At 42.5% G+C, this 20,481-nt stretch overlaps 1 protein-coding gene across 1 annotated transcript; it reads left to right on the top strand.

Annotated features, from left to right (window-relative positions):
- The first annotated feature begins 2,337 nt into the window (after nt 1-2,337).
- Nucleotides 2,338-20,438, top strand: spryd7a (SPRY domain containing 7a). The gene is made up of 5 exons (XM_078409434.1): nt 2,338-2,466; nt 5,748-5,864; nt 8,463-8,629; nt 11,005-11,107; nt 17,666-20,438. Exons 1-5 carry the CDS (start codon nt 2,367-2,369, stop codon nt 17,761-17,763), a joined length of 585 nt encoding a protein of 194 aa, XP_078265560.1. The 5' UTR covers nt 2,338-2,366; the 3' UTR covers nt 17,764-20,438.
- Nucleotides 20,439-20,481: the final 43 nt, after the last annotated feature.

The following is a 20,481-nucleotide window of genomic DNA, read 5'->3' as shown; positions in this document are numbered from 1 at the left end:
GAAGTCCACCATCTAGTTTCCACTGGTACAGGCAGGCAAGAGCATTTGTTACCGCACAGATCTCTGCAAAATTTAGAATTTCATATTTTGCACTCACCTTATTACTCCTTTCGACACCTGAACTCAATCTCATGTCAGGAATGCTTGCCTGTCAGCTTTATAACCCCCTTGCTCAAAGCATCCGTCTGTCTCCACGCTACATCAACTCATCTGCATCCCTCAGACCCAATGTGACCCCTCCCCCATTCATCTTCCATCATCCCTTTAAGTGACAACACTTCTGTAGCTGGAAGTGTGTTGCATGCTCCTTGCATTATAATATTCCTCTTTAATCCGCCAGTGCTTGCAGCTGCGTGACTTCAATCAATGGACAACATAGTTTCACTGTAACTGACAGAGCTACCCCACACACAGAACCCCATCAACCCCATCATCAACTGGAGATTTCAATCTTTGAGATTGTCACAAAAACAGTTTGAGTGATCTCCAACAGTGTTTTTTTCCCTTAATGACAACAAAACATTTTCTAGGATTCTTTGCAATGATAAGAAAATAAAGTAAGAAGTTCAGTTTAATATGGCATGGTATTCAGGATGGATGCAATGACAAGCACACCAGCTTTAAGCAAGGGCCAAAGATCATAGCTTACGTATCTTCAGTGGAGTAAATTGCAGTTTCAAATTGCTTGTTAACTATGGTGCCTTAACCATCTGCACAACACGTGCTTTACTGCCAAGGAGAAACGTGCAGATAAGAACATAGTAATGACTGTGGTTATATAGTTACTGACATTACATGAGAATGACATTGTCAGCGATCACATCTTTTGAAGGGAGTCAAACTGAGTTTTTTTCCTTCAAAATCTGAATAAGAATCCGAAACGCACTGCCTGAAGGGCTGGTGGAGCCATAAATACTCTCAGTATTTAGATAAGCACTTGAACTGCTGTTAAATAGAAGGCTCCGGGACTTGTGCTGTAAAATAGAATTAGTATTGAAATGCAAACAGTATAGGATTAAAATGGGATTAGGCATTTGGTGACGAACAGGAGCAAGTGCACCAAAAGACCTATCTCTGTGCTTTATGATTACTTGACCAGGGTAGATACTATTCGATCAAGGGTGAGTTTTACTACAAATACACTAGTTCACTATTATTGAATAATGATGCTCTTTATTGAATAATGATGCTCAATAATGAAGCTGTGGAATTCTCTGCCTCAGAAGGCAGTGGAGGCCAATTCTCTGGATGCTTTCAAGAGTGAGATAGAGCTCTTAATGATAATGGAGTCAGGGGATATGGGGAGAAGGCAGGAACAGTGTACTGATTGTGCATGATCAGCCATGATCATGGCGGTGCTGGCTCAAAGGGCCGAATGGCCTACTCCTGCACCTATTGTCTATTGTTGAATAATAATTTGTGGAAAGTTGCTGAAGCTATACCAAAAAAAAAATGCATCTGGTGAATGCGAACGAAAATATGGGGATTGCAGGGTAGGTCATAAGGTCAAAGGGGGTGACGCACGGCCTATCATGTCCTGTTGATCAACAACCTTGCTATATTAATCTCATCTACAGTACTTAATTTTTTGTCTTTTATGCCTTGGCAATTCAAATGTTCATCCAGCCCTGTCTAATGTCTCTGACAATGACCAACATTGTATCCTCCATGTGGGGTCAGGCCCTGCAGGAATGTCTCTCGCATTCTCATTCGTTCTTGCTACCTTTAATTGCAGAAACTTGTCTTCTACAAGAATGAGGAAGTGTGGATTATACTGGGGTGGTGAGTGACATGGTTCAACAGGCAGTGTATGCATGTTGTGGTATGTCGCGTGAGGTTTGTAGCTATACTAAGTTTATTAGGATGAGGTTAAGCAGCCTGATGTGATTAAGCACTGTAACCATGTGGTGCCATTCATAAAGATTTTTGGTTGGGACTGAGGTGTTGCAAGTTTAGCGGCGATTGTGGCTTTAGAGTCTGGCAGAATTCTGGCAAAAAACGGCGACAATTCAACGGCTGATGGAACCGAAGACGGTCCCACTGTATTGGCAGCCATCGCAAGTGCTTGCCTCCAGTACACCGCTTGTACTCCAGAAGGCATTACGTGGCAACAGTACGGGTCAGGGGTCGTGACCTCGCCTGCAGTGCAAGGGCCCTATACTGAACAACGTTCGGTGCCGTCGGATCAAGAACAGATCGCTCTCCACTGACCAGACGGCTGAACTGCCGGCAGGAGGAGCATGGCGCGCAACGTCCCGCCGCTCCAGCCATGCCGATGCGATGCGCATCCCCGCGGGCGAATGCGTGAGTGTGCGTGCACGCGCGGGCAGAAGCGGCGTGACGTCAGTGGGCACAGTGCTGGGAAGATGGCGCTGTCGTGTTGCTTGCGCTGGTGTGGAAATGGAGGCTCTGGACACATTCAACTCAAGGAAATGCCCGCCGTCCAGTTAGACACACAGCACATGGGTAAGTCAGCGAGTTGTTACTACCAACAGAAGAAATTAAATCAACCATTTTACCTCATTGAATTTCCTACCTGTAATATTAGTCCCATTATAAAATATAGGCAGGAAGCTCAGTGCCTGGAATGCGGGGCAACCAGTAACTGATTCTGTGTTAGAACCTGTGCACGTAAAATTAACACAACGCCGCCTCGCTAAATAGTGTTAATTGATCATCCCTGACGTGGGCGTGGTGTATGATGGCGCCCCCAGATTGAGAATTGCTTTCACTGATTGCGCAAAAGACTTAGTGATTAATCACTAGACACATTTAATTGGTAACAGTTTATTAGCAATGCAGTTTCTGAATCTAGCATCAACGCCAGCCCTAATGGTAATGTTGTGATAGACGTCTAACCTCTACCTGGAACCAGAGGCCCTCAAACCTAAATATTCTGTCACTAGCGGGCGAGGCAGGACCAGTTGCAGTGTCGGTGGCAATCGGGTAATATTATCGTAGTTGTATCAAATACATTGCTCAGACACTGTACTATATGGTAACACTCCAGTGTCAAGCCGTGTTGCTGGGGATTGTGATGTGTTTTAGCATCATTTTGTGTAAAATAATCTACGCTACAATTTCCACCCACAGCACGTGGCTTTGAAGTGACAACTCGAAATGTGACTTCAAATATGGTCAGTGGAGACTGACGTCAGACAATTGGCTTGCAACATCATATGTTATCAATAGAAAAGGTGCTGTCAACAGTATTAAGGGGGACTATGACTAGACATTCAGGAGGGATTGGAATGCTATCAATAGGGTATTTTTTGATGGGATAGTGGCAACTGGGAGGTTGACACTGACTAATGACATACAGTGTCATGGGTAGGGTGCTGTTTTGGGGGAATGCGATATAAGTGGCACCACTGGGAAGGTAGTATCAGTAGAGTAGCTGACATGAGCTGTGTTTGATTCTCTAACAATAGTATAGGATTGTTGTGCATTGATACCAGATGATGTCAACAGGTCAGATATTCTCAATTAACATTTCATTTTACATGGAGCTGGCAAAATCACAGAATGGCCTCCATGTGTGCTGTGACCATTTATCCAATCCTGTTCCTACTGGCTCTCTACCAGAGCAATGCAAGCTAGCACTTTCCCTTTCTCTGCCCAAGGTGAATTCATTCCTTTCAAGTGCTTCCACCTCCCTGTTGAATGCTACAGTCAATTTTGCTTCTTCTATTACCCCTGCCTTTGCCAATCTAGATCTGCCATCAACATTTGCTGGATTACCAGATGGTGTCCTATTCCCAGTTCTGATGAAGGGTTTTCAACCTGAAATCTTAACTTTGTTTCTCTTCACAATAGACAATAGGTGCAGGAGTAGGCCATTCAGCCCTTCGAGCCAGCACCGCCATTCAATGCGATCATGGCTGATCACTCTCACCTGCCTTCTCCCCATACCCCCTCACTCCACTATCCTTAAGAGCTCTATCCAGCTCTCTCTTGAAAGCATCCAACGAACTGGCCTCCACTGCCTTCTGAGGCAGAGAATTCCACACCTTCGCCACTCTCTGACTGAAAAAGTTCTTCCTCATCTCCGTTCTAAATGGGCCTGAACTGCTGAGTGTTTTCAGCATTTTCTGTTTTATTTCAGATTTCTAGTGCATGCAATTTTTCTTATTTTCAGTGTTGGTAGTGAGACATCATCAATGGGAATTGTGATGTCAGTGGCGTCCAAGAGGCACTTTGGCTGTCATAAGTAGCAGGAGAATAATATTTTACCATCGTTATGACATGACGAGAACACCTCGCTTTGCCATTACAATCAACCAGGACATCAAATCAAGTTCGGCGAGGAGTACAAAAAGGCATAATGGTAACATCACAGGGTGTCCTTAAAAATGAAGTGACGATCTGTTAAAATTGCAATGCATAACCAGATAAATGCTAATAAGCATGCAATGGAAAGTGCTGAGCAATTTTGAACCATCACATCAGATCTGCCATCTAGCCAAATGAGACGAAGATTAACTTATATCAGAGTGATGGCAAGAGCAGTGTGGAGGAGAGAAGGAACAGCCCAAGATCCAAAGCATACCACCTCATCGGTGAAACACAGTGGTGGGGATGTTATGGCCTGGGCATGTATGGCTGCTGAAAGTACTGGCTCACTTATCTTCATTGATGAAACAACTGCTGATGGTAGTAGCATAATGAATTCTGAAGTATATAGACACATCCTATCTGCTCAAGTTAAAACAAATGCCTCGAAACTCATTGGCCGGCAGTTCATTCTACAGCAAGACAATGATCCCAAACATACTGTTAAAACAACAAAAGAGTTTGTCAAAGCTAAAAAATGGTCAATCCTTGAGTGGCCAAGTCAACCACCCGATCTGAACCCAATTGAGCATGCCTTTTATATGCTGAAGAGAAAACTGAAGGGGACCAGCCCCCAACACAAGCATAAGCTAAAGATGGCTGCAATACAGGCTTGGCAGAGCATCACCAGAGAAGACACCCAGCAACTGGTTATGTCCATGAATCGCAGACTTCAAGCAGTCATTCTATGCAAAGGATATGTAACAAAATACTGAACATGACTACTTTCATTTGCAGGACATTGCTGTCTCCCAAACATTGACCATGTATAAACACTGCTGTAATTTCTACATGGTGAAACCAAAATGTATAAAAATGGCCTTTATTAAAATCTGTCAATGTGCATTTTAACCACGTGATTTTTTTCTATTACAAATCTCAAATTGTGGCGTGCAGAGGCAAATAAATAAATGATGGGTCTTTGTCCCAAACATTGTGGAGGGCACTTTTGGCTGGCACTCCAGTGAAGGATTACTCCACTTCTGAGGGAGCATAAAATCTTTCATGGATCAATTTCGAATAGAGCAGGAGAGTTCTGCTAGTGCCTTGGTCGATATTTATTCCTCAAGGAAAGTCACCTAAATCATTTATCAGAGCCTATTCTCTACTGTTATTTATTAATCCTGAGTTTCACTTTATCAAGGGTCTTCTGAATATCCAAATAGACCACATCAACTGGTTTGACCTTTCTATTTCCTATAATATAACAAGTAACTGGACTTTAAAAATGGTTAATTAGTTATTAAGTACATTTGGGAACTCCTAGACCATGCTTGGCATCATACAATAACACAGATTTTATTATTTGCCTTTTAGCATAGATTAGGCTTTATTGCACAACTGTGTTCATCTTTTCAAATAATTTTATAAATTTCATGATAATGCTATTTCTATTAATATTATATTCTTCATAGGAACGGATGTTGTTATTGTTAAAAACGGGAGAAGAATATGTGGCACAGGAGGCTGCCTAGCCAATGCACCTTTGCATCAGAACAAAAGTTACTTTGAATTCAAAGTACAATCAACAGGTCAGTGAATCAGTGAATATATTGGAGAATTAAGGTTTTATCTAATATCCACAGTATTATTTTATATCCATTTACTGTATTGCCTTGATGTCCCATTTAGTGTTGCAAATTATTTATTTGTTGGGTGGGAAATTGGTTGAGCAGTGGAAGGCAGAACAAGAATATTGGCTAGTTGCTCAAAGTAGCATGTGCAACTAGCTAGTTGAGACCCTGCAGAGAGCTGCAGTTTTTTTTATCATGTTTATAAGTGATCAGATAATGCCATAGGAAGTGCCATATACAAATTTGATGAGAAAGTGACAGGTAATGTAAGCAGCTGAACTCTTAAATTACAGACAGTGATTAAAAGGGTAAGCAAATGTAATCCATTGTCAAATTAATTTCAATATAGTCAAATATAACTTAATCCATTCAAGACAAAACAAATTATTCATTAAATGATGGAAGGCTAGAAAGTATGAAATGTGCATGGATGATAAAAATGTCATGGATAGTTAGAAAATAATATTAAAGGCTGTTGCATTGTTAGCTTTTATATATAGTGAACTTCTATAGATAGTGAATATGCAGAAGCTTTACCACAGTTAATACTGTATCCTGAGATAGAACACTGGAATTCTCTGGGCAATTGTGGCTACTTTAGGAAAGATACTTGGAGCAAGTGGAGCATTTTTGCCATAATGATGCCCATGTCTAGGTTAAATTACAAAGAGAGCTTGCATTAAACTAAGGCTGTGCTCCCTAGAACTTAGAAAGCTATGAGTGATTTGAAGCTTTGCAGTTACTAAAAGTAACTGATGCATTAGGTAGCAACAAAAGAAAATTCTATTGGTTGAGGAGCCTAAAATGAGGAACTAGGGTTTATAATCTAAAACAAAGAGCCAGTCTTTTCAGAATTGAAATTTGAATCACTTTTGCACACAAAGAGTGGAAAGAGTATGGAATACTCTTTAACAAAATGCCATTGACACTATTTCATTGTCATTTTGTCAATCTCAAATTTTTAATTTGTTATTTAAAGATATTAAAAGGGGCAAAGTAAAATGCATCTAGTTAGGTCATAGATGGTGATAATCTCATTGAATTGTTAAGTAGATTCAAGTGACCATGTCAGATAGAGTTCCTTCAGTATAATCTGTACAAATTGACCTTTTTATTTGGGGATTCATTTTACTAGCATTTTGTTATCGACTGCACGCCAAAACACAACCAATTTCCTACAATAAAGATGTAGGAAAAATACCAGAGTTTCTACAACAGTGGTTAAATTCTGGGACATTTTAAAAATGGAGAGGTCTTGATTCAAGTCTCATTAAGGAAGCTGGAGAGTTTTAAATAATTGTATAAAATATATCTGGAATAAAAAGCCAGTATAAATAATGCTGAACATTAAACTAATGGATTGTTGTATAAAAATTTGGGTATACTGATACTCAAATCACAGCAATGTGGTTATTTCTTAAATCTTCTGAAATGACAGAAATTTTGGCTAGGATTTTGCAAATAGCAGTAAGGTTACTCGGCTTGTAATCGACTTCAAAGAAAGCTGCAACAAAGATCTAATGATCTCAGTCGTGTGGACCTTGCCTTTTATAACATTTGGTCGCTGTCCTTGTATCAGTTCAATGGGATTCTTGAGACCAACAACAATGAAATGTTTGAAAAATTCTCACAGCAGATCAAGACGTGGAAATAGTAGATTCTTTAGTTAATATTTTAGTCATTTCACAAAGTTGTACTAAAATATGGGATTGGATGGTCAGAAAATAATATATTGAACCCAACTTTTAAAACAAAATAAGGAAATGATGCATTTAAAATTAATCACAATTGGAAAAGTTCAATTAGGAATGTCCAATTTGCATGCATTGAATTCGTTTCTTTGGACCCTACAAGCCAAATTCAAGTGCAATAGGTAGAGCAAAGGGGTAGAGACAGAGTGAAGAATATAGTTATCTGCATTGTAACAAATCAGTTCCACAGACAAAGTCCAATGTCCACAATGAGGTCGGGGTTAATCAGACAGTACCCTAGCTTGTGGAAGGACCGTTCAGAAGCCTGATAGCAGAGGGGAAGAAGTTGTTCCTGAGTCTGGTGGCTCGTGCTTTCAAGCTTCTGTATGTTCTGCCAGACAGGATCAGGCAGAAGAAGAAATTACCAGAGTGGGACAAGTCTTTGATTATGTTGGCTGCTTTCTGCTCGCCTTTCTCAAAGATACCCCATCCCCATCCTGTCGTGAATGAGTGAATCCTTGATTAACAAATGAAATGACTTGGTGGACAGTGTTTTGCTTTAAATGTAGACAAATTTTTTTGTGATGTGGATTTGAATGTGCTGACAAAAACATCCAGATTGTCCAGAGCCATGCAGTTTAAAAAAAAATAAAGTTAAATCAATCAATTAAAAAATTGAAGAATAATTGCAGATGCTGGAAATTACATAAAAAGAACAGCAAATGTTGGAATCACTCATATAGGGTTCTCCCCATTGAAACTACATTTCCTAACCAGCATTTTCTGTTTTCATTTTTACATGTAGTTTGGATTTTAGGAGCACAGTGCACATTTTAATAGTGATGCACTCTTATTCTTTTTTCAGGAGTGTGGGGGGTTGGAGTTGCTACCCAAAAAGCCAATCTTAACCAAATTCCTTTTGGTCGGGATGCACAAAGTTTAGTGCTTAGACATGATGGAGCTATTTATCATAATAATGAGGAGCGAAACCGACTACCAGCTAACAGTCTTCCTCAGGAAGGAGATGTTGTGGTATGTAATGAACAATGAAAAATTTGCAAGTACTTACTCATATTGGTCTTTATTTTACTCGTGCATGCCCTCCTGTAGGCTTCTGAGACATGGACTACCTACAACAAGCATCCTAAAGCACTGGGAAAACCATACCCAATTCCTCCACATTCACTGAAAGAATGGTACTTGTGTTCTCTCCAAGCTAACATTCCCTGCATTGAGGCTTACTTTATATTTAGTTGGCTACATTGAGCAGGTTGTATCGCCGACATGCCTGCCACTAGATGTCCAAAACAGAAATATTATTCCGAGCTTTGACACCGAAAGAGATTACCAGATAGCAGAGGAAAAGATTCAAAGACTGGCTCAAAGCCTCTTTGAAGAAATTTTAACATGTCTACCAAATCTTGGGAATCTCTTGCCCACAACTGTTCAAAGTGGGGAGGGTGCATTTGGAACAGTAAAGATTACCTTGAACCCAAGCACCAGGAGGGCCTGCATCAATGGTAGAAGGAGTGGATCACCTCACAAACTACCCAACTACGTACCCTGTCTGTTGTCTCTATCTTCCTGTCTCCACCTACATCCTTCCTTTGTCCCGCCCCCCCTTTGTCCCGCCCCCCCTGACATCAGTCTGACCCGAAACGACACCCATTCCTTCTCTCCCGAGATGCTGCCCGACCTGCTGAGTTACTCCAGCACTTTGTGAATAAATACCTTCTGTCTGTTGTAGATATTGGTCTCGTCGGTCACCTGCAAACCTGGAGTCAAATTAAGTCATCCTCTGTCCCAAGGGGAAAAGGACAGTTTTACTGCTAATGGAGATATTTTAATTTTGACTTCCTTAAGCCCCAGCAGACCTGGCTGATCCAGCTTTGCCTCTGGTTGGCTTTATGCAAATATACTGTTGGTTTAAGGGAGTCCAGATGAGAGCCAAAGGTTCTATGTTCATGTCTATTTAGGAAATAAAAGGTCTTCCTGTTGCCTCAGTTTCATTGTAAACACACTGAGCTTTGGTGTATCTCTCAAGGCCTTTCTTTTTCTTCTTAAAGGCATTCCATAAAAGCTACATCTAAACCAAGCTTTTAGTTAGCTGATCAAATACCCATGTACTTGTACAGGTAGTGTTTCCATGCTAGGTTGATACGACTAGAAACTTGATACCTGATGGCACAATGATTACCTATACAATGGCAATCAAATACAAATTAGGCTGTTAATTTCAAAATTGTCTGAAAAGTTCCAAAAAAGGTTGCTAGCAATAATAATCCACCTTTTCCGTATGAAAGTATAAATTGTATTTCCTTGTCACTGCTAATGGCACAGCACCATTGTATTAGGCAGGTGCCAATGTAATTAATGTTGACTGCCTAAAAGTAGAAGTTAGAAATAAAGAAACATTTGTGTGTGTGGTGCAGTAAAATACAGTTCTCCCGGGCTGTTGCAACAGAATATGAACTAAAGCTTCCAGAGATAATTTTAAACCTTAAACCCAAAACAAGCCATAATTATGCATTTTAGGTTATGTTATCTGTACATATAAATGATAAAGGTTGTCCTGGAAATGGTGGGTGCTTGGATTAAAGGAGAAAATAGTGTAGGTTTCTTCTTCTGTTAGTTTTCCAGCTGAACATTAAGCACAGCTTTATTGGTTGCAATGGTTGAATAGCTTGTTGATGTTCACTAGTAGGTTGCTAGGAACTTTCCTTGAAATTGCAATAATTTGAATTCTGATGCTGAGAATCAACTCAATTTTTAAAAAGTTTAAGTCATCAGTTTTTAAATTTTCAAAATAAAACATCATGTTGATTTCCAAAGTTGCTGTTTTAGTTGTCAACAGGCTGCAGCTACGTTCTTTACTCAGCTGCCATTTTTTATAAAAAGATATTGTCTCTTCCATCCTGAGAAGCAGATTTAGTAGTGAATTCATTTGGAGGGAGAAAAATTAAATCTTAAAAATCTAAACCTAAAAATTCTAAATATGTAAACAACATAAGAATCTAAAACATCTGTATTTGAAATAGAAGAATGGAAAGACGCACCTTTTCAGCTCCTCTCAGGATATCCCAATAATTTATCATCACTGAAGTGTTTTCTTTAGTTCAAACTGTTAAAAAAAATGTAAGCTGTCAGAAATACCAATGATCAAATACTCACATTTTGTGGCACACCATTTGGGATAAATATTGTCCAGGACATCACTGCTGTACCTCAAAATTGTGCCACAATACCCTTTGTGACTATATGAAAGGACAAATGGAGCCTTATTTTAATGTCCAGTCTGAAAGATGGAATATGCAGGACTCCCTCCATATTTCTAAATTCTAAATATTTTAAATGGTGCATGTTACATTGAATTTTACAGACTTAATCAAATGTTTTTTTTAAAAAAGGGGCTGACCTATGATCATGTGGAACTGAACATTTATTTGAATGGGAAAAATATGCATTGTCCAGCATCTGGAATTAGGGGTACAGTATATCCGGTTGTATATGGTAAGTAGATTTAGATGCAACCGTACATGAATCACTATCCTGTTTTTCCTTTGCTTCTATGGGCTACATTACAATGTTTTATTAACAGTTACAGCTATTGCACACACGCGTGTTTGATCGACACTAAGGTAAAGTTCCTGTTGTTGCTGTGGAGCACACTGAGGCAAAGTTCCTGTTGCTGCTGTTGAACACACCACTCGCCTGACGTCTTCTCTCTCTACTCCCTGCTAAAACCGGGATCGTTCCAGCTCTACTGACAAGGGTTCGATCAATAAGTGGCTTGACCACCAGATGGCGCCACATGGAGCCCCCCCCCCCCCCAGAACCGGAGGAATGAAAACGAGCGGGCATACGAACGAGACAGCCCAACCTCGTAAATGCATCACCCTTGCTCAGGGATACAACCGCCAGTGATGAGGGTGGGAGCGGGCGGGACGGCGGATGCCCCCAATGGCGAGGCAGGGCCACCTGCACTGGCTGACAAATGTCCAAATGAGCCAGCTTCAGACGAGCCACCAAAACAGTCAACAGTTTCTTGCCGGCCACTCAGGTCGAGCACAAAAGTTGAGGTGCCGTGCTGCAGCACGGGAAAAGGACCCTTATACGGTCATTGCAGCGGCGTCCGGTGGGCATCACGATGCAGGAACACATACTAGCAGTCCTTGAGGGCAGATGGAATGTGCGAGGGAGCGAGCCCGTGACGGGACTTTAGAACAGGAGAGAGCGTGCCCACATTCTCTCGGAAACGCTCCCGCGCGGACGAGAGTGGCTCCTGCTGCCCATGTGCGGCCGGAATGAAATCCCCCAGAACTAAGCGGGGTGCCGTACACCAACTCAGCGGAGGAAGTATGCAGGTCCTCCTTCGGGGCATTGCTGATCCCCGACCGAACCCATGGCAACTCGTCCCTCCAATCCAGACCCGTGAGCTGTGCTTTTAAGGAGACCTTCAGGTGGCGATGAAAGCGCTCGACCAAACCGTTAGATTGCGTGCGGGTGGTAGGCCGTGGTGTGATGTAGCTGCGCTCCCAGCAGCCGGGCCATGGCAGACCACAAGTGAGAGGTGAACTGCCTGCCTGCCTGCCCCCCCCGTCAGAAGAAATGTTCACCGGCACACCAAAACAAGTGATCCAGTGGGCACCGAGGGCACGAGCACATGTCACAGCAGAGGTAACAGCGAATGAAGCTGCCTCCGGCCACCGCGTGAAGCGATTCACAATGGTGAGAAGATGAGTGACACCCCTGGACGGGGGTAGCGGACCCACGATATCAACGTGGATTTGATCAAACCGCCGTTGAGGTATGGTAAAGATCTGCACGGGCGCCTTGACCTTGGACGTCTGACAGGAAATATATGTCCTGTCCCAGTTGCCGACCTGCTTGCGCAACCCGTGCCACATAAACTTGGCCGCCACCAACACCGCCGTCGCCAGGTGGAAGGGTGAGCCAAACCATGGACCATATCAAACAACCGACAGCGCCAAGCGGCAGGGATGATGGGTCGTGGCTGACCAGTAGACACGTCACAAGGCACCACAAGGCAGTGGGACCGAAACGTACATGTCACACCAGGACGGCAGGCAAGCATTTCCTCATCCTCGTGCTGTGCCGACACCAGGGCCACGAAGTTGATACCCGGAGCCAAAGTATGAACGGCATTGGTGGCGGTGCGGGATAATGCATTGACGACTCGGTTGCTGTTCCCCACCACGTGCTGGATACAAGACGTAAACTTGGAAATGTAGGCCGGGTGACGCTGCTGCCGAGACGACCGGGGGTCAGACACCATCGCAAAAGTAAGCGGCTTGTGATCCGTAAACGCCATGAATACTCGACCCTTGAGGAAATAACAAAAATGCTGGACAGCCAGGTAGAGCGCAAGGAGCTCACGATCAAAAGCACTATACCGCTCAGGAGGGCGCAGGTGCCGACTGAAAAAGGCAAGGGGCTGCCAGTGTCCATCAATCAGCTGCTCCAGCATTCCGCCAACAGCGGTGTCGGTGGCGTCAACTGTCGGAGCGTCGGCCCGCGGATGGACCAACATTGTCGGCTGCGCCAGCGCCTCCTTCGCCCGGTTAAAGTGGCCATGAGGTCCCACTGTTTGCTTCCAGGAACTTGAACAATGGCCGCATGATCCAGGCAGCCGCTGGCACGAAACAATGATAAAAATTCAACATACCAACAAACTCCTGGAGACTTTACCGTGGAGGGCCGAGGAAACGGACGAATGGCCTCAACCTTGGCTGGAAGCGGGACTGCACCATGCTGAGTAACACGATGACCGAGGAAATCAATGGTATAAAGGCCAAACTGACACCTAGCCAAGTTGATGGCCAGTCCATGCTCGCTGAGCCGCTGACAGAGCAACTAGAGGTGAGCACAATTCTCCTAGCGAGAGCGACTGGCAACGAGGATGTCATCTAAATAAATGAATTAAAAAATCCAACCCACAGCCCACCATGTTCATCAGACGCTGGAAAGCCTGAGCGGCATTCTTGAGGCCGAAAGGCATCCGGAGGAACTCAAACAGCCCAAAGGGTGTGATGATAGCCGTCTTTGGTCTGTCCGGGATCATGATGGTAGCCCCAAACCAGGTTGATCTTGGAGAAAATCCGGGCGCCACCCAGGTGCGTCGTGAAGTCCTGAATGTGGGGAACGGGGTAGCAGTTGGCCATCATGAAGTCATTAACACGGCGGTAGTCCCCACAGGGTCTCTGGCCCCTGGACTCTTTGGGGACCATGTGGAGTGGAGAAGCCCACGGGCTGTCGGAGCATCGCACAATGCCCATTTCCTCCATCCTGCGGATCTCATCTCGGGGCCAGTTGAAGCTAATCGGGGGGCAGCCAGCGTGCATGTGTGTGGAGTGGTGACCCGGCGATGGGGATATGATGCACCACCCCATGCTTTGAACGGGGTAGCAGTTGGCCATCATGAAGTTATTAACACGGCGGTAGTCCCCACAGGGTCTCTGGCCCCTGGACTCTTTGGGGACCATGTGGAGTGGAGAAGCCCACGGGCTGTCGGAGCATCGCACAATGCCCATTTCCTCCATCCTGCGGATCTCATCTCGGGGCCAGTTGAAGCTAATCGGGGGGCAGCCAGCGTGCATGTGTGTGGAGTGGTGACCCGGCGATGGGGATATGATGCACCACCCCATGCTTGGGGCTATCCGACTGAAACTGGGGGGGGTCAGGATGTCGGGAAATTCAGCCAATATCTGGGAGTAAACGTTGTCGAAGGAAAACACCGAATCAAGTCAGCGGGGCGCGAGAAGATCGATTCACAAGTTGCAGAATGGACGAGACGCCATCTCTTCACATCGACCAGCAGAGAGTGTGCCCGGAGGAAATCAGCGCCCAGCAATGACGAAAGCCCAAGTGAAATGGCAGGAGCCGAAAATGAGAGGGACCGAGCGAGTACCATACTTTCGGAGGGAGCTGCCGTTGGTGGCGATCAAAGCAGGCCCCCGTTTACCAGCCCGAGTGTCAGGGGCAATATGCTAACCTCCCCTCCTGTGTCGACAAGGAAACACCATCTGAAATGACAATCCCAGACGTAGAGGCGATGCTTCTGGCCGGCCGCAACAGCCACTACTGGCGGCTGGCCCAGGCGATTCCCGGATGCGTGCAGGGTGGTCGGCAGTGACGGGCCTCAGAACCCCACCGCTTGTGGTAGTAGCGCTACGTATCTGTGCCGGCTTGACTCGAGACCGGCTGCGCTGCCACGGCCCCGGTGGAGGCTGGAACCGCCCGTTGGACCTGCCGCGGAACCGCCGACACACGATCGACAGGCTCCACCCTGCTGTTTGGCCAGCCACAGCTCGTGCGCACGGTCGGCCAGTTGCAGGGAATCAGCAAAATCCTCACCCGTGAGAAGCAGACGGACATTGTCGGGCCGATGTTTGAACATCAAATCAAGCATCTCGTCCATCACCACAGGCGGCTTGCGATAGCTGATTCCATCCATGTGGAGGAGCCGAGCAGCCCGGTGGCTGAGCCCAAAGGTACGCAAAACCTTTCTAGCAGCAGGCGGCTGGCTCAGGTAATCGATAAGGCAACCATCAGTGTCTTGGTCCAGCGCAATGACCACGTAGTAATCTCGGGTCGCATCTGCCATGATATGATGAATGTGAAACTGGGCCTCAGCCTGCTCGAACAACATGAGGTCCAGAAAACGAGCATTTTAATGGAGGCTGCGCTAGGCTGGGTTGGCGGCGGCATCCGTAGCGAGATATCTAAAATACCGTTTTGGATAGACGGGGTCACACTATAGAGACTCAACTGGCGTGTACAATACAATGTTTTATTAACAATTACAGCTGTTGCACACACGCATGTTTGATAGACACTAAGGTAAAGTTCCTGTTGTTGCTGTGGAGCACATTGAGGCAAAGTTCCTGTTGCTGCTGTTGAACACACCACTCGACTGACGTCTTCTCTCTCTCCTCCCCGCCAAATCCCAGTCAGCGAGGGGTTGGATGCATCCTGGACTGTAATATAGTTGTATAATAGTTTAATTTGGTATATTTGTTTGTATTATATTCTGGTGGTGGGTTCTGTTTTGTTTTATTGCATTGTATTGTTTTTAAATAATTGAATAATTTTGTTTGATAATAAAACATTAAAACCCAGTCACATGATCGTTCCAGCTCTACTGACAAGGGTTCGATCACTAAGTGGCTTGACCACCAGATGGCGCCATAATAGTACTTAAAGAAGTGGCTTCAGAACCAATTTGGGTTTCCATCCAAGCTGCAGGACTGCAGGTATTACTGGATATTTGGAAAGGGAGAAATTGCATCCTGAGGATGGAAGTAGTTGGAGTTGGAAGAGAAAACCAGGAAGTCACAAAGGGAGTAGTCCTTTTACAATGTGTAAAGGGGAGGGGAGAGAAAGATGTATCTGGTGATGGAATTTTATTGAAAGATGTGGAAATTGTGAAGGAAATATGCCTACAATCTACCACACCGTCATTGTGCTATACTGAAAATATACAGGACTAGATATGTTCTGAGGCAACATCCATCATCAGGGTCTTTCGAACATCTCAAACTCTAACCGTGGCAAAGCTCAAGTTACCTCATATTACAGCGACTCTCAGTTCAACATTTCCAGGTCGATCATTGCGTGTTTCATCTTTTATACATTCACTAATTTTTTTTGAGATATTTGCTCTGTTTCTTTCCATGGCTCATAGGTTGTAGAGCCCAACAATCCTTAAGTGAGAGGCTTACAAATCCAAACTACAGACTGCTTAGTACAAATTCGCTGAATTAAACAGCACATCTATCAAACTTTTCATCAGTGCAGAGGGCACATGAGAATTGCTTCCCAAAATTAATATCTGTTTGTGGCCTGTAAAAATGCTGTCAAGAGAAATATTTTGTGTACAGTTTATATAATGTTTGTAGAGTTGAAATATTTTAAAGTGGCACTGGGTGTGCAGAAATCATCAAAAATAGAACACCATAAACTAATCTACTCATAGAATAGTATTATACATTGCACTTACTGATCATTTTTTCCATGTGCATTCTTGATTGTTGAATGCATAGAGATTTTAAAACTAAACCCTGCCTTTCATCTTACCAAATGGTTAACCATCTTCTATTTTCTTGATGGTCTGTTCCTCCACCTTGGTTAGACAGTTCAGTTGGTTATTCCATTGGAGCTACTCTATCTATCTTCACTGATCAATGTGGTTCTGCAAAAAAAGGACCAAATTACACCTGTGGTTCATGCATCTGCATGTTTCATACTTTCATACCTCTGCAATACAATTAGCAAATGTACATTCCAACCTTAATTCTGTATTTTCCTCCAGGTCATTAATGTAAATAGTTGAGGCCCAGGAACTATTCCCTGGGGCACTCCACTAGTTATACCCATTTATTCTCCGTTACCTGTGATTGCTAATCTGCAATTCACACAAACACACTTCACCAATACCTTGACTTGTACATAAGGATTTTTACTGGTAGTCCAATTCTTTTTAAAAATCCCAATATACTGCATCTACAGGTTACCAATGTATATGATGCAGGGAGGCATGGTGGCGCAGCGGTAGAGTTGCTGCCTTACAGCAAATGCAGCACCGGAGACTCAGGTTCGATCCTGACTACGGGCGCCGTCTGTACGGAGTTTGTACGTTCTCCCCGTGACCTGCGTGGGTTTTCTCCGAGATCTTCGGTTTCCTCCCACACTCCAAAGACGTACAGGTATGTAGGTTAATTGGCTGGGCAAATGTAAAAATTGTCCCTAGTGGGTGTAGGATAGTGTTAGTGTGCAGGGATCGCTGGGCGGCACGGACCCGGTGGGCCTGTTTCTGCGCTGTATCTCTAAATCTAAATCTAAAATTCCAATGTATAGGATGCATCTAATGCATCATTGGTGTACAATGCCTTATGACTGGTACTGATTTCTGGTAGTTGTTTCATCAATACAAATTGTACAAATTATACAAATTCATAAGTCAAATCAAATTAAAACATGGTCTTAAATTCTAGGCAATAGTGTCATATATTTACAAAAATTACCATAATTTTTTCTTTTTTTTTCCAGTTGATGACAGTGCAATTTTGGATTGTCAGTTCAATGAATTTTACAGTCCTCCACCTCCAGGGTTTGAAAAGATATTGTTTGAGCAACAGATCTTTTGATATGCACTATTTACATGTATACTGTCACCCGAGCACTGTTACCTTTCCTGCTCCTGCATAGATATTGGTATGTTTCTTTTGGTCGGAAGTTAAGAATGCATTTTGGTCGAATTGTCAGGAAATTAACTTGGGTTTATCATGCTTTCATCTTTCACTATCTGATAATGTTTAAAAAAAGGTGTTTTTAAAGAGACCATTAGTAAAAAATGTGAGGTTCAATAAATAAATAATAAACCTTGTGATTAAGGAAAATTAAACTGAAATGTTTGCTCGCGAAACATACAGCATCGTAATTACTGTACTTTCCAAATTAAGTACAAATATCAAATAAATCACACAAATAATGTGGCTCTAAATACTATATTTAGGCAGAGTTACTTATTTGCTTTTAATCTCAACCCTGTCTGGAATTTATTTTTGTTTCTCTTTTTGTGGCTAATTTATGTGATATTGATAGCAGGGTATTTTCTATCCTTGCAGTATTCTTCTCTCAACTATTTTCACTCTTTATAGACATTTAAATTTTGCTACTAAAGTTATCAGTTTACTCATCTTTGCCCTTTCCCTCTGTTCCACCAAGTCTGTTTTGCTCAATTTTAAATCTTTTTTAGATTGAGATGAGTACCTAATAGGATGTAAAACATCTTCAAAATCACCAGTTAAAATCTTCCCTACCTTGAGCTCAAACCAATCACATACAAAAACCAGATTGTCGGTCAGAAGAACAAATCTTTTGACCCAAAATTATAGACTGTAGTGCCCCCGCTCATAAAAGCATTTTATTAGATTTCCCTCCGAAACATATTAACTTTTTTGTCCCTGAAGAAAAATGCCATGAAAGTCAGAAATAGGAGAATAAGACCGAATTCTATAAACAGCAGGTCAAAACTGGGAGGATGTTCAAAATGGCAATGCTTAAGTTCACAAAGTGGCAGAAAAAGAAAACAATGATTGAAGGAGGAATGATTGAATTTATGTAATTAATTGGTCCATTGAGTACATCTCTGACACAACAGTGTTGATTCTGATGTGGAGTCCTCCAGCCTGAAACATTAACTCTGTTTCACTTTGCAGTGCTGCCTGACATTTTCTGTTTTCGTGTTGAAAATATTGGTGATACTGGAAATAACAGGTCAAGCGATATCTATGGATAGAGAAACAGTTTGAGACAGAAAATATATTTAACCTGTCTGGAGACAGGAACGATGGAGAGGAGTAGATTAGGTATATGTCAGAATGGTAAGTGCTTAAATGAGTGCATTTGTGAGTTGGTTAGCTAACAAACATATGTTTGTCACTTTGACAGTCTTCGTGTCCTGCTGGCCCTTCAGTTAGATTCAAATGCATTGCCAGAATTTGAAGGAAATGAAAATAACTAAACTAATTGCAGTTTTTGAAGCAAAAGAAAAAGATTTTTGTCAATTCTAATACAAAAGAAAATGGCTGAACAGAGCATCTTCATTCCGTTCCATTTTCATCTTTAAAGAACTGGAACTGAACTTTTAAATCCATGCTTTCTGTCTAAACCAAGATTTCTTGACAGTGTTTATCATAGGATTGGACTTGTGGATAAGGTCCATTATATTTGGATTCAGCATCTAAAGTTTCTGTGAAATTGTATTATTTATATAGAAACATAGAAGTGGTGTACAGTTCTTTGTGAAGATGATGTAGAAGCTCAGTGTTATTTAATATTTTCTAAAGATTAGAGGACATTAAAGAACACTTGTTTTTGCAACTATTTGTTTTGAAATTTATTATTATAAAGTGGAAATGTAGTTACAAACGTTAACAGAAATGAGACCTATCACCATTAATTCTGAAAAGCCATACAGAAGAATTTGCTAAGTCTAATTAGTGAATATAAATAGTGTTCATGACTGTACCTCCATTCAAAAAGATTGTAGCTGATCTTTTACTTCAGCACTGGTTTCCTGGGCGAGCGTCATTTCCCTTAATATGTAAAGTCATATTAATCTTTGTTCTAAACATTCAGTGTAAAGCCCTTGAGGATTCCAAAGATTTATCAACCTTTGAGTGAAGAAATCTCTTCTCATCTTAGTCTTTAGCTAACGCCTTACTCTGATTTTGTGGTCCCCTGGCTTGTACCAGGAGAAAAATCACCCCCATATTTTACCCCGTCAAGCCCTGTAAGAATGAGATCATCCTCTTATTCCGATAAACATGAGTCTAGACACAGTCTGCTTATTCTCTTCTTAACAATAACCCTGCCATGCAATGTTAAATACCAAAGGGGATTACTTCAATTTTTTCCACATTTACCATCTGCCTTGACCTCATTCATTCACTTAATCTAGCGATATCTTTCTGAAGCCTCTGCATCCTCCCCACACCTCACTGCCACCCAGCTAGCTGAATCTTTTTTCTATTTTCTCCTGCCCAGATGATTGTTGTAAATTCATCTTTCATTAAAATCAAAACGGAGAATAAATGAAGAGTATGAGGCCACTGTGCATGTATATTTTTTTGTTTTGTTATGGTAGCGAAATCGGTTTGTGCCAAAGAGATGGAATGTGTTGAAATAAATGTGATCAACATTAAAATAACAATATTATGTTCTGTTCAGGAAAATGTACATTCTATTAAAATAGCTGCTTGAAATATATTGTCAACGTAACTGTTGGAATGAAATAAATATTGGCTTATTTTACCCATAAATGGTTTTGGCAAAAAAATTTGGAAGGTTGCAAGGTGAAT

This window comes from Rhinoraja longicauda, chromosome 12, assembly GCF_053455715.1.
Source record: "Rhinoraja longicauda isolate Sanriku21f chromosome 12, sRhiLon1.1, whole genome shotgun sequence".
Lineage (NCBI taxonomy): Eukaryota > Metazoa > Chordata > Chondrichthyes > Rajiformes > Arhynchobatidae > Rhinoraja > Rhinoraja longicauda.
This window is presented reverse-complemented; position numbering and strand designations above follow the sequence as displayed.

What these genes read in the sequence shown, in the direction of transcription:
- spryd7a (XM_078409434.1), top strand. Translation starts at nt 2,367, where the DNA reads ATGGCGCTGTCGTGTTGCTTGCGCTGGTGTGGAAATGGAGGCTCTGGA. An exon ending in GTTAGACACACAGCACATGG is followed by an intron (nt 2,467 to 5,747) that starts GTAAGTCAGCGA and finishes TATTCTTCATAG; the next exon opens with GAACGGATGTTGTTATTGTT. An exon ending in AGTATATCCGGTTGTATATG is followed by an intron (nt 11,108 to 17,665) that starts GTAAGTAGATTT and finishes TTTTTTTTCCAG; the next exon opens with TTGATGACAGTGCAATTTTG.